A 14,341-nucleotide genomic window follows, 5' to 3' on the forward strand; every position below is an offset into this window, starting at 1 on the left:
GGGCTCTGAGGCTCTCTCAGGAGGGTTCTATGGGGTGAGGCTCTTCCGATTGGTTGTTGCAGATAGTTTGGTCTCTTTTACAAAGAGAGGTGGATAGGCTACAAAATGAGATAAGGCCTAGGTCTAATTTTCTCTTTTGTACCTATGGTTATGATATTTTTTATTTACTGAGGCTCCCATTCCGACGATGGGGAATGATACAAAGCATGGGAATCTATGAAAGTTGCAATACTGGGGCAAAGTCTGCTTTTCTCCTTTGAGGAGGTGGATGCAGGCACTTCAGAGGCAAACTTCAACCTAGGAAGCTCCATATGCTTACTTTTTTTGTGCTACCTTCGTGGACATGTTTAGAGAAGCATGTGTCACTGAATCCTCCCCAAAAGAGGGGTCATGCCCTTTAGAAGGCAGACCGTTATTTTTTAAGGAGATAAAAGAGCAAACTCCTTTCTCTATATTTTCGTGTCTTGGAAGGAAAAGACCTACACAGGTCACTACAAGACATCTGTCAAAATGGATAAAGGCAAAAGGCAGAAAATACACTGACTATCACTGAAGTCTATAATCTTTTGGACACAATCTGAGCAGGATTTTAAAGTAGATCTTTTCTTCTTCGGAGTAACATTTGTTGTCTGTAAAGATCCCCTTGGAAAAATACACAAAAGTTTCTAAAAACAAGTCAAGTCTGGGGAAGCTGAAGTTAGGGCAAGCTTATGTTCAGGGAAGATGAAATTGAGTTCAAGAAGTACCCAAAATACGGTCAAACAGGTTAGAGCACAGCTCTGCTTGGGGACTCCCTTGTACATGCCATGCGGTAGAAATCCAAGCTAAAGTGGCCTCTTGGGGATGTAAAGAGCTCAACATTTCCGCCTCACTGGCTGAAGTTTTTTGGTTTTTTTCATATGAGGTGGATGTGCTACTAAACACTGTTGTTGGGTCGATGAACTTTTTACCACTGTTTACTGCTATCTAAAGTAACTGGGGATTCCCAGACTAATGTCTAACAATTCAACTATGTGAATCTATGAAACATTGAATTCTGGATAACTCTTAGATAGGTTATCCTAGCTCTAGCTGAAAGGAGATGATGCACTAGTAGATGCATTGGCAGGCTAACGGGCAGATCGGACGAGCTCAGGCAGATGTGTAAGCAAGAGTAGAAGCACAGTGAAGGTTCTAGGACAAGCCAACACTAACTCCTCATTCACGGTCTCCTGTCAGAGTGCATTCAACAACTCCCTAACCAGAAACTAGTGAGCAGGTGCCTAGCTTTACAACTGCAGGCATAAGTCTCAGACAGACAGAGGAGGAGAGGAGAATTAGGATCAGATAAAGAGTCCAGTATAACAGTCTGTGTGAGGAAGATGATTAAGTATATCCCACCATAATGGCTTTTAATGCAGCATCGAGGGGAGAAGAAGAACAGAAACGTCACTATCCACATTATCTTTTAACATTTGAGATTAGAGATGATTTCCAGAAGTTAAAGAAAGAGCTCCATACAATCTCCAAAAGTTACAATCTCAATTAGTCTGATGTCAAACAGGTACTGAAATGATTAATATACATTTAAGATTGCAACCAATTGATTGCGAAAACAAATTTGCCGCAACTAAAAGCTGGGCATGACAACCTCCTACAGACAACTAGAGAAGAGCACGTCAATGTAGTAGTTTAAACAGAAAGCAAGGGGGGATTCAACTGCTGATTATTTAGAACGACTGAAAGATGGACAATAAAACATCAGTCCAAAGCAAAAATAGGCTCTAAAAGGAGGCCATGAAAAAAGCAACATCAAAGCTGCTGGGTGAGAAAGAAGAATAGTTCGAGGAGTGAAGAAAGGCAGCAAAGCAGGGTGGAAGGAAATGAAAATAAAACAACATTAGAGGACAGGAAAAAAGGGTTATGGCGCAAGTTAGAGTTTGTAGACAGGACTTGCAGTAGAGGTGTGCCTCCATGGGCAATGGAGACAGCTGAGAAGGAGGTAGTGGATCTTGGGAATGGTTGGGGTAAATAGTAGAAAACCCATTATTATGACCTCGCATGTACCAAGATAAAGTAAAGTTTAAAAGGGGAGATTTTCAGGTTTTTGTGAAACTGAAATATTCACAAAACAGTAAACAGTTTAAGTAGAACCCAGCATGTGCCCCCATTCTGTACAATGCACATGAAACAATCTTGTCCTGTGGATGTTTTTAAAGTGTTATTTACCATTGACCATGCTATCAGTTCTCTTTTTAGGTTTGAGAAAGCTTGGGTATGATTCAGGCCAGTGAATAAGGTTCTCAAAAAATCCACAGTGTATCCCAATTATAAAATTTGAATGACACAAATGATCAAATGTTATCTTAATTCATCAAGGACAATTATCTGTTTTCTCACCTACTAAAATAAGACAGATGAGGGATAATTATGTACTTGTGAATCCATAACATTCATGCTGCAGTAATTTACAAATGACAGTTCACAAATCCTGTTAACATGAACCACAACTAGTGACCATTCCCCATACTATGACAAAGCATATCAACAAAAAATGTAAGTTGTGTTTCCTAACCTCCTTGGTATGACAACAGTTACTGGAACTCTGAACAATGGACCTGAGTTTGGCGTGGACAAATCATAACCACAAACCTGGAAGAATAAAGAAGCAGCATTAAATGATAAATGTTTCGATCTACAAAGGCATTTATGTTCTTTAAACTTCTTTCACTGCAGTAAACCACAACACTTCTGATGGAAGGCTACTATCCAGCTACGATATGGTGTGTGGGTGTACTTCTTTTAGAATTAAGAAGATATATATTTTACAACTAACAGGTTTCTGAATCACACAATGTTTATCCATAAATTTGTTACCTAAGAAATAAATAATCAAGTTTCCAGCTTCAACTGCATGGCACAGCAGTAAGGTACAGTTTCTGTACAAGCTCAATCTTACACGCAATACATTTGCAAGTGTTGCTGAAATACGTAACAGCATCAAGGATGACATCTCAGATGTGGCTTTCTGTTTTGATTCTTAAGGAGGCGCGTCTAGTAGGAGGTTGTATTTTTTGTTTGTTGGGAGTCATCCTGACTAATGCACCAATGAGTTGGGGCTTTTGACTCCCTATGGTTAATGAAAGCCCCTGCTCCTCATTATCCACAATCATTCCTGTGAATGCACCGCAAACATCCTCCTATTCAAATATTTCTGCCATCTCCACCCACCACCTGGCTTTGGTGAGGACTTCTTCAAACTCCACTTCAGTGGCTCCAGGAAGTGGGGTGGGGATGGGTAAGAAAGGGTGGAACTCTGCTGAATTCTGAGCCACCATGCTGTAATGTGCAAAGTGTCACTATTTCAACAATAGAATGGTAGTTTTGCACAAAAATAATTGGTGTGTTTGATACTGGGAGTGGTGGTAGCTATGCCCGTCCTATCAGAGCTAGTGTCTTTGGCATTTTGCAACGGGCAGTGTGAATTCCGCAGGTGGTAATTTGTTTTAACGCCATACCAAACCATTACAGTGGGTAAAAAAATCCCCCTCATAGTAAAAGTTAATACCGGTGGTAAAATTACCACTGCTGGCAGTTGCTGTACCGCCGTCTATTATTTATACTATCTTACTAGACACTCCTACAAGCTCAAAAATTGTAGGGACATTATTGAATCTATTGCCAAAAATGAAATGGATAAAAATGACAGCCACTTCCGCAACATCAATCTTTGTTTCTGCATGGTCACTGTGCACATCATAAATCTCTGATTGGTGGTAATTTCCCTCTGTGGTATTTGTCCTATCACCGGCATGAATGTAAATTAGTGAAACCAGCCGGCAGTCGACGTGGGAGAGTGTAAAACTCGGCAAAAAGTGTGATTTAGCACTTGCGGACCTTCATCCTTGTTTTTTGTAGTTCCTCCTCACTGAATTGAGACTAAAGCAATTTAAAATAATTGTTATTGTGAGTTACATACAAGGAAATGATAAAAAAACATACTTAACATATATATTTATTATCTACAGAAATGTCGCTCATTGTATCAACTAAATGACCAGATTCAAAAATGTCAAACATTTTAAATTGACATTGCAAAATGAGTCAACCATTTTAAAATACAGTTAAGAATTTCATGTTCTACACTTTTCTCACAGGCATTAAATATACAAGCATTTGCAATGCAATAGGTCTCGCATTTACACAAGTTTAACTATTGGCATTGTAAATGACAACGCCTTTTATTTATGTTTTAAAAACAAACAAAAAAAGGCATTGCTATTTGCAATGTCAATAGCTCAAACTCTCGTAAATGCGAGACCTATTGCATAGAAAATGCATGTTTTCTTACTGTTTTAATTTGAAGGCTTCTTTTTTTGGCAGGTAGTCTCATGCTTTGATTCTATATTCGTTCAGAGCATCTGCCACAATACATATTGCCCATCAAGTGAAATGCTAGGGATAATTTGCTTCAACCATTGCTAACTATGACAGCTGGTGAGGTTCTTAACCTACAAAGCTTTGGGACAGGACATATGCACGTCAAGCTTACTATTCAATTAATTATGGCCATTTTGTTACTGGGCTATAAAAAATTTCAACTTATTAGAAACGTAGAGAGAATATAACATAGTAAAAATTTTATTTGTACAAGTATTTGCAAAACAACGATAAAACAATTCACATAATCAACAGGCAGTCATACAATTTCTCTAAAGATCATTAGCAATTTTGTAATCAGAAAACTACAATCTGTACCTCTGCATAATGTACTCCTTCTCTTAGTCCCCTCGGATCTACTCGGACGTTTATGTGCCGACACTGATTCATGAGCTCCAAATGGCTGGGACACTGAACCCAAGATGCACTAGATGTTAAAGCAAGATGGAGCTGAAGAGATATTCTCTCTGTGTTATCTGCCAAAGTTAAGAGAATATTAGATGACAAACAATATCCATGAAACATTTAAACATTGGAAGGCTGGAAGGCCTTACAGTAATCACGTATAGCTACAGCTCTCCAAGTCCTAGCTATGTCAGTACAAAGAATACCTTTACAAACAAACCACTACAGAGAATCCATAGCGATATGCTTTATTTAATATTAAACAATAAATATCTTACAAGATCATATTGCTCATAGTCTACTAACTCTCCTCCTAAACCTATTCCTAATATAAACTCTTAAACTAAACATTATCCTTATTCTGATCTTAAACGAAACACTGACTCTAAACCCAACTAAAACTTTAATTGTAATCTTGCAGTAATAAAAGGCCATCACATGGTTTAGTGATGCTGTGCCGTCCTACCCTTTTAGGTTTCTAAAGCGTTTCTATCATGAAAGCCCCCTGGAGAAACTTTCTGCTTTTTACATTTTTGTAGTGATCAGACCTATGCTCAATCATCTGGTGTACAATCAGAGTTCAGCCCATGTTTTGAGTGAGTGGTCACTGACCTTTCAACCCTGGATATGGGGTAAATGGCTGAGATGGCTCAAGCTCCAGCAACTAATAAAACATACAACACTTAATTGAAGTTTTTCTATGTCTGGTGATAGAATGATAATCATCCATTTCAAATAAAACCGTCTTCCAATACTTCCATATTTGTTACATTTAACCAAGAGTGGACTCAAATATTCTTTAGTTCGGGTCCATCTTGCTGCAATCTTGATATTTAGAAGAACGGATACATCAACATCTACTCTTTTCTCTAAGGATCATTAAACAGTTTATGAAAAGGCTCTTTATAGAATTTCCACCTCTTCAACATCCTCTGGTTCAATGGGAACTTAATTAAATGGTCAGTCAGCTGATGAGATCACCTTTTGAGGTCATACACAAAGCAAACTTAAAATGTGTTTCTTGTAAAAAAAGCATTTCTCCTAACTATAACATCTGCCAAGGAGAGTAGAAGAGCTCCAAGCATTCACCATCAGGAAGCTTTTTCCCAGGTTTATGAAGGACCGGGTATTTCTCAGAATCAACCCTAAATTCATTCCAAAGGTTTCAAATGATTTTCACCTAAATGAACCTGTCATTCTTAGATCTTGCTTTCCAAACCAATCTTCAACTGCAGAAAGATCGTTCTTTAGACTTGCGTAGATATTTCAGATTCTATATAGACAAGACAAAGGGCGTAGGCACATCAGGTCAGCTGTTCAGGTTGTTTAGTCAACCACGAAAAGGTCAAGCCTGGTCCAAAAAGGGTACAGGCCATTGACTTTCAGCATGTATCATTCTCCAACATGGATATCTTATATATAGTCACATGCGACTCGCCCTCCTTCCAGGTCAGAGGCTCAATGTATTTTATTTTCACACTAGTGCTTTGAAATTTGAGCTACGGTGGCCTCTAGGCAGAGTAGGAAAGATTGGGCTTTCACCTCATTAGCTGACTTTTGGGTTCGTTTAAATGAGATGGATGTGCTACTAAAGATATGTTGTTTAGCATTGTATATTTTTACACTGTTTACTGCTATATTGATGTACCGGGGATTCCCAGCCTGACAACTGGGAATGACTCAAGCATGTGAATATATAAAAAGGTATCAATGCTAACAAAATTATGTGCATTTGTTGCTTTATGTAGCTGCATTTACGTAACTGCATGAATGCATGTTAACACTTTTAGTGTATAAAATTCACAAGGGATTCCCAATCAGGCAACAGACAATGAGTCAAGCAGGCAAATCTATGTAAAATTAAATGCAGGAGAAGCGTGGAACGCCTGAAACAACGAAGTGGTACAATGAACAAAATAAAAGTAGGCCAGCATTTGAAACTCGAAATATGATGAATCCGTGCACCATACAAGCATGGCCAAACATTAGTAAATTTAAGAATCTCAAACAAGAAGTTTCTTTTCCTTTACCTGTATTTTCTGGAAAAACAGGTTCTATGCCAACACCATGGTCTGAGGGGGCAACAATCTGGACTGGATCTCTTAGGTATATTCCTCTACTGCTTCCAACAGTAACTGTGAATCCTACATTACTAGTGGTCAATGAGTTCTGAATGAGGTAGTCATAAGCTTTATCAACCTATGAAGAAAAAATGTACAAGCTAAAAAAAAAAAATGGAACAGAGTGACCGCAAATGGTTGATATCAGCTAGCTTAACTTGTTTCATTGTGTAAAACAAGCTCTTGCAAACAAACATTATGGGATGTTCTATTACATATACAATACTGCTAAGGGATCTTCAGTAAACAAAAATACCAAGAGAATGTACATGAAATCTATATTCATGCAAAATATGGTCAACGAGAAGTCTAGTGGATAGCGTACAGTAAAAAGTAGGAAGGACCAACATGACAACTGGGGATAGCATACCGTAAAAAGTAGGAAGGACCGACATGACAACTGGCAGGATTTTAATTAAATGTAATATCTTCTGCACTGGTAAGCACAGACAATTTTGAACATATTCATCTTGAAATCTTGAAGTACCTGAATAATACCATGCCCTTGGGCAAACACTTCAATACTTTCGGTCTTTAATGCTGTATTTTCTAAAGCTCTTCTTACTGAATGGACGGTATAAGGCACACCATTAGCCTTGAGACCTGAAAAAGATATAAAAGGTAGTGTAATGGTTGGAGCACTAAGCACAAGTGGTCAGATGAACACTGAATAATTTGTAGGTTAGAAATGTCAATCCTAGATGCAAATATTTACCTAACTGCAGTGCTCCATGCAAATATATGTTTTCTCGGTTGGGTCCATAATACAAAAATAGCTTTTGCTGGATGGGGAGTGTAGCACTGTGACTGTTCCCAAAAAAACCAATAAGCTTTTTTTCAGTTGACTGGATGGTGGCAAACTAATATTTATAGTTGGACAACAGGATTACATGTCCAATCAATCATCAACAAAACTCTAGACACTTAGAGCCTAATCACAATGTCCTACAATGCAGTGGACCATAGGTTGGCCGTTCTGATTGCAAAATGTGGATGCTACGCCCTATGAATGGTCAGAAACATCAATTTTTCAATGGTAGCTTGTGTGGCAGGCGGAAAAGGCCTTCAGCACAAGCTGCAATTGAAAAATGGATGCCTATCAACATCTCTGCACTGTGTGGCAGGCACCATGAGGTGCCTGCCACACAGTGCAGGGATGTTTAGGGGGGCACCATAGCAGAATGCCAGGGGGAAGGAAACCTTGCTAGGGTCCCTCAAAGTCACTTTCCGACAGCCTTTTCATGTTGGAAAGGACGACATGGAAAGGCTGTGTGAAAGTGCCATCATAATCCAGATGTCGGAGCTGATGCTGGCTCTGCTGTCCTTATGGGATTATAATGCCTTTCGACTGGCTCCTTTAGCACCACGGAAGCACAGTGGAATGCCCCGCGGGTTTCCCTTCGACTGCTGGCATTGTAATACAGCGGTCAGAGGGAAACCACCAATGTCGGGCGGAAAGCCTCCAAGAAGCTGTCGGATGGCTTGCCGCTTGACATCGAAATAGGACCCTTAGACCACTGTGCCAGACTCGCATCACAAAATATTCTACCAGTAATTATAGGTTGACAATATTTTAGCATTCAGTCAATGGATTTCACTGCCTCTTATATACATATTTTGAATTGGGTGATTAAGGATTGCTTGCAAAGAACAATTTACTTACCTTTGTTAACACTCATTCTGGTGAATAATCGAACTGCCGAATACTCACCTTTTAAATCCTCCTAGACTCCTGACTATCCAGAAACATCTGCAATATCTCTTCTACATGCCTACAGATGGCACTGCCAATCTCCGCTTCAACATGTGATAAAACAGACATGCATACAGGCTCTGTCAGTTTTCTCTTTAACAAATTCTGCACCCTCAGATGTGGGCAACTGACAACCGAGGAAATACACAGTGTGCAACAGCTAACTTGGGACATTATTTATCAGAGACCAATTTAGAAAAACACTTTGTATTTTTATATAAATTTTGATACCAAGAACTTCGTTATCCAGTAAGTACTTTTGCAGTTATGATTTTTTTTACAGATTAGTCAATAGTGCAATGCAACTTAAGGCTGCAATGCTTCGCTCTGGAAAAAAAGGCACGTTACATACCATTATTTGCAATCGGTTTCTGGGGGTCTTCTTTAGGACTTAGGGCAAAAGGGGGCCAAGCTCCAAAGTTCCATCAACAGTAACTCATTACCTGCCCTGGGGCGACCAGGTGCAGGCAGAGGTGCTGCTTGGGTTGCTAGCTGTGTGCGCTACATGGGTGGAAAGAGGGAGACGGGTCACATAGAATCAGGTTGCAGAGGGGGACTTGGGGAAAAGTTCGGGAGCTCCCAACGAGGGCTCGAATGACATGGGTCTGGGTGAAGTAGGGCACAGCTGGTTCGTTGGTACCTGGGCTGGGGCGCTCGGCTAGAGAGTGGAAAGGTCGGCTGGACTCTGTGCATCCTGGAGGCTTGCAGTCGTCGGTCTCGCTGATTGAGGGTGCAAACTTCAGGACTGCTGGGCCACTCTTAGTGGGTCCCTGCTGTGCTGAAGTCCCTCGACGGCAGCTCTATCTTAGTGCTGTGGGAGTCCAGACTAGCCTCTCACGGACTGTTATTGTTGCAAGGAGTCCGGTACCCCTGTATTGGTCCTGTGTGGCTCCGGTTGATCCTGGTGTCCCCTCACTTGGTTGGGAACAGACAACCTTCAGAAGCACAGGATCCTCTACCTGGGTGGCTACTGTGTCGGGCTGGCCAGGGAGCGACAACTCAGTAGACCAGACTTTGTGTTTCAGTGCCAGACTACTGCAGGGGAACAGCTCCTCTGATCCAATGGAGATTTGCTGGCAATGTGCGAAGGGCTGGCAGTCTAACTGGGTTCTTAAAAGTTGGTCAGGACAAGTCGCTGATCATGATGGTCAAGACTGGTGCAGACAGGCAAGGTTTGGCGCCAAAAGTACAAAGTCAATCTTTATTTCTCATTTTTCTCGCTCTACTTTGTCCTCCTGTTCTGATCCGACGAATCTAAGTTCCTGGTGCCAAGGGTGCCGCATAAATACTCAATTTAGGGGTGCTACAGAGAGTAACAGGTAGTAGGCAATGGGCTACTTACCTTTAGGGTGTCTACATCCTCTATATGATCACTTCTTGTGTGAAGTGGGAATAACCCTGACCCAGTGAGCCTAATTCCACCAAAACTAAGATAGTGGAATTCTAAAAGTAAAGTTCACATCAGGTAGCCCACCTTTAGAGTGGCACTAGCCTGAGAGAGAAGCACGCTACCCGAGTAGCTGATTTTCCTGCTTGTCCTGGTGCCAAATGAGCCAAGAGCAGGGGGTAGCATTTCCTCTCTCTGTGGAAGCCTTGGGTTGCATATCAAAGGCAGCAGAGGCCTTTGAAGCCACCTTCCTTGATACGCTGATCACTTAACCATCCTGCTTGGAGGAGGTGACAACACCTCCGGGAGAAGCAGGTAGTGTTTCTGCCCTCAGAGAGGGCACGGGCCCCCACCTGCAGGAGATCAGAAACCTGTCATTGTTGGCAGGCTGGTCTACACCAGCCACCCAAAACACTAGTAGTCGGCAGTTTACCAGGGAGCACCTCTACATTGCCCTCTGGGTGCATGTATTAATAAATTCATCACTGGAATCAGTGTGTGTTTGTTAATACAAGAGGTTTGATATCAAACATTTCTAGTTTCAGTGAAGCCATCATGTAGCTGAGAACTCCTAAATATCAGTGTCCAGCACCCATACTCAAATGGCTTTGGTGGAAACAGCTCTTGGTTTCCCTGGTAGAGGTTTATTACCCAATTGTATATTTCTGTTATCAAGACACATTTGAGTAACACATGTTTGGAATTGCCTAGACCTTAGTGAATGTGACTGTAGTAAAAGAAAGTAGCACAAAGCAGTGGTTCCCTGCAGACTAGTTAACAATACAGTTTCTTAATTGGAGAATGCCGAATGCATACATTTGTAGAACACATCCAAAATAAAATGAGGCAAGAAATCCAAATAAAAATTAATTGCAAAAACGAATAAAAATAAAGTGGTGGTTAATAAGGAAAATGCTACTTACCAGTATGCATTTGTTCTTGGCATGCGGAGCTGCAGAGTTGCACACTGTGCATAGATCGCCACCTAGTGTTGGGTCCGGATGTTTGCAGTTTGTTGTTCTGAAAAGTTCTTTAGCAGTCACAAGATAGGTGACTCCTCCTTAGGACCACATTGCGCATGGGCATCGGTTCCATCCCCAGATTGTTTTTCGCCATTAGGGAAATGATGGAGCTTTGCAAGAAAAGGAAGGATGCCTATGTAATTTGTATCTAATCAAGATAATACTGGAACAGACAAGGGAAGGCGGGTAGGCGTGTGCAACTCTGCAGCTCTACATGCCAAGAACAGATGCATACTGGTAAGTAGCATTTTCCGTTCGAGGCATATGAGCTGCAGATTGCACACTGTGCATAGATTGTATAGCAGTACCCACTCTTAGCGGCGACCACCCCTCTGTTGCAGTAGTTTGAAATAATGTTTTGCGAACAGCCTGGCGCACATTAGCTTGTTTTGTTTGCACATCTACACAATAGTGTTTTGTGAATGTGTGTGGTGTAGACCATGTAGCTGCTCTGCAGATGTCATCTAGGGGAATGTTCCCTAAAAATGCCATTGAAGCCCCTACTTTTCTTGTAGAGGGGGCTTTAGGAGGATCAAAGAACGTACGTTTGTAGAGGGGGCTTTAGGAGGGTCAAATAACGTACGTTTAGCTTTGTGGTAACAAATCTGTATGCATTTGACAATCCATCTAGCTATCCCAGATGTTTTGTGGTGGTGAGAAAGACAGAAAAAGTTGTTTTGTCTTACGAAAAGGTTGTGTCCTTTTTATGTAATATAGCAATGATCTTTTGACATCCAATGTGTGAAGAGCTCTTTCTGCTACTGACTGTGGTTGCGAGAAGAAAACGGGCAGTTCCACAGACTGATTGAGATAGAATGGAGAAACGACTTTGGGCAGGAATTTACGTAGAACTACCTTACTTTGATGCATTTGCAAGAAAGGCTACAGGGGTGTGGAAATTTTTTAATAATCTACTTGTCCATGGGACAAAATGCAACATAAATCTACATGTCCTGTAAGACAATCAACTTGTCCCACCTATTCCCAAATCAATTACGTGGGATGGCACAGAGCCATTAACACCTTGGCTGCTAAGGCAATTTTTCTCCTGCGCTGATCCTTTAAAATTCCCATTGTTCATGACGAGCTGGGCTCGTCATCAGCACACGACCACTGTGCACCATGACGAGCCCAGCTCGTCATCAGCAGCGAAAGGGTTAATGGATTTTTGTTTTAATAAAACTGACCAGTGATTTATCAATGATTTGCAAAAATGTTGGAAGGATCTGGAATAGCTGACTTTAGGTATGGTATTTTGGATATACTGGTCCAAAAATAAGCTGCAGCTTATTTGCACATCGATCCATGTTGGTTGTATGTAGAAATACCTACTGCAGAAACATCATGCTGCCAAATCTTGAGAACCAAAATATAGAGTCTGGAGTTAAGAATAGTAAATCTTTACTTACCAATTACCTTCTCAAAATTTTGGCCCTCAATATTTTGTATATAATATTCTGGTAGCACAATATTCAGAAGTCAAAATTAAGGTAGAGTACCTCAGGGTTGCAGTAAAAAAGAAATAGATGAGAAATTCTGTGCAGTTGAGGAGGTGATGTCTGTCATGAGACGTCTGGCCTGCTTCCAGCCTAATTGGTTCTTCCCCTTTCATCTTGCCCAAACTGACACACTCACTGCACATACACACAACCCAACTACAATGACACACCCTCCCAGGACAAGCAAGCACACCCACTGCACACTCCAACACCATTGCATTGACACATAGCTAAGCTATAGATGCATAGACTTATAAATCACTTAATGGACAAACGCACAAATACATGCAGGACCACACCCCTAGAGACTTACCCCCGTGCAGACATAAACACACCCACAATAGATAGACGCAAGCGCTCTCTATAAACAAGCTGTACCTGACCGGAACGGTTTGCATAACATGTGCCTAATTTGGCACTGACTGGAGCAGAAATACTGCCCGCACAGATACCACAGATTTCCAAAAAGGCTGGAAGAAGCCACTAATCTTCTAAGGTAGGACATTCTACAAATGTATAAAAAATACAAATGTATGTTGCAGAAGGGGAAGAGTTTGTAGGAAGTTTAGGATTAGGAGGCAAGGATGTCCAGCATAGGTCCATGAGGGCAGGTCAGAATAGAATCCATGGCCAGACTTTCAAAATGACCGCTTACTATTCAAATTCATTCTAATGAGATCAAGTTAGTATCTGTTTATTTTATGTGATAATCCTGACAATCTAGAATGCGTTTGGCTGTCCTTGGCACACGTTGCACACCCCCAGTCTCTTTGGCTGTTTAAGGCTCTTGTTTGCCAATACTTGCTTCAACTTCGGTTCACAAATAGCACAGCTTTTCAGTTTGTTGGGCTCAGAGTGCAGATGTGCACTTGTAAAAGATACACCTACATTTTCTTATGAATTAATATTTTCTGATGTGTGAGAAGAGGGTGTTTCAGTGTTGGAATCCCCTGGGACGATTGTGCACACGCACAAAATAATGCATTTGGGAGTTTTCACAAATCTTGCCACAGCCTATTCGCATCATGGACATGGTCAAATACTTGCTCATATTAAATTTTGGGGTGGAAGTGGGAAGAAAACACCACCCAATTTGGTGGGATTGTAGGGAAAGGTCTCACTGCTTGCTTTGTAGTTCCTTTTCCAAAGAGCATGGAGAAAATGGAGACGAAAGTACGTGTTGACTAAAAAAGTATGTTGTTTTCACTCTAATGCGTAATAGATCAATAAATGTTTCAATCAATAATTCCCTTGTAGAGTGCAGCTATGTGTTTTGTTTGTGCTTAGAAATGGCAGGAGTGCAGGTTGAAGCACTATATAAAAGATTACTGCTTCTTTTGAAAAGGTATTCTTTCAGACCATTGAGGATCCATACTATTCAGATCTGAAAAGAATATCCTGCCCGGACCCGTATGATGGCAAAGTATTTTTGAGAATTATATTGACCATATTCCTACATTGGTTAATTGTCGATTATATTAATTCCTAATATTAGGCATTGGTTCCTCAGACAGACAGCCTCACGTTCTTTACTTGTTTTGTTTTCAAAACATGCCCTGTAGGCTAGGTAGTCTATTTCAGGTGTTTCGCTGCAGTTTTAATTTCTCAAAAGGGTTAATTTCTGATATGCATTTCTTTACGTCTTTGTTATTTATTACTCAATAAAATGTCACTTGAGGTGGCCAACATTTGGCAGCAGAATGTCACTCGTTTTAAGTACACTGCAACCACGGAAA

The 14,341-nt window shown here is 40.8% G+C and overlaps 1 protein-coding gene across 4 annotated transcripts in view; it reads right to left on the bottom strand.

Moving 5' to 3' along the window:
• The window catches only part of TPP2 (tripeptidyl peptidase 2), a 656,253-nt gene that overhangs the window by 339,923 nt on the left and 301,989 nt on the right, over positions 1 to 14,341 (bottom strand). For all 4 annotated transcript variants that reach the window (XM_086934242.1, XM_086934243.1, XM_086934239.1 and 1 more), the window contains exons 12-15: positions 7,432 to 7,547; positions 6,855 to 7,023; positions 4,738 to 4,895; positions 2,555 to 2,631 (exon numbers count right to left, since the gene is read on the bottom strand). In XM_086934242.1, coding sequence (XP_086790368.1) covers positions 2,555 to 2,631; positions 4,738 to 4,895; positions 6,855 to 7,023; positions 7,432 to 7,547 — 520 coding nt within the window. The remainder of the gene's footprint in view (positions 1 to 2,554; positions 2,632 to 4,737; positions 4,896 to 6,854; positions 7,024 to 7,431; positions 7,548 to 14,341) is intronic.

This window comes from Lissotriton vulgaris, chromosome 8, assembly GCF_964263255.1.
Source record: "Lissotriton vulgaris chromosome 8, aLisVul1.2, whole genome shotgun sequence".
NCBI classification, from domain to species: Eukaryota; Metazoa; Chordata; class Amphibia; order Caudata; family Salamandridae; genus Lissotriton; species Lissotriton vulgaris.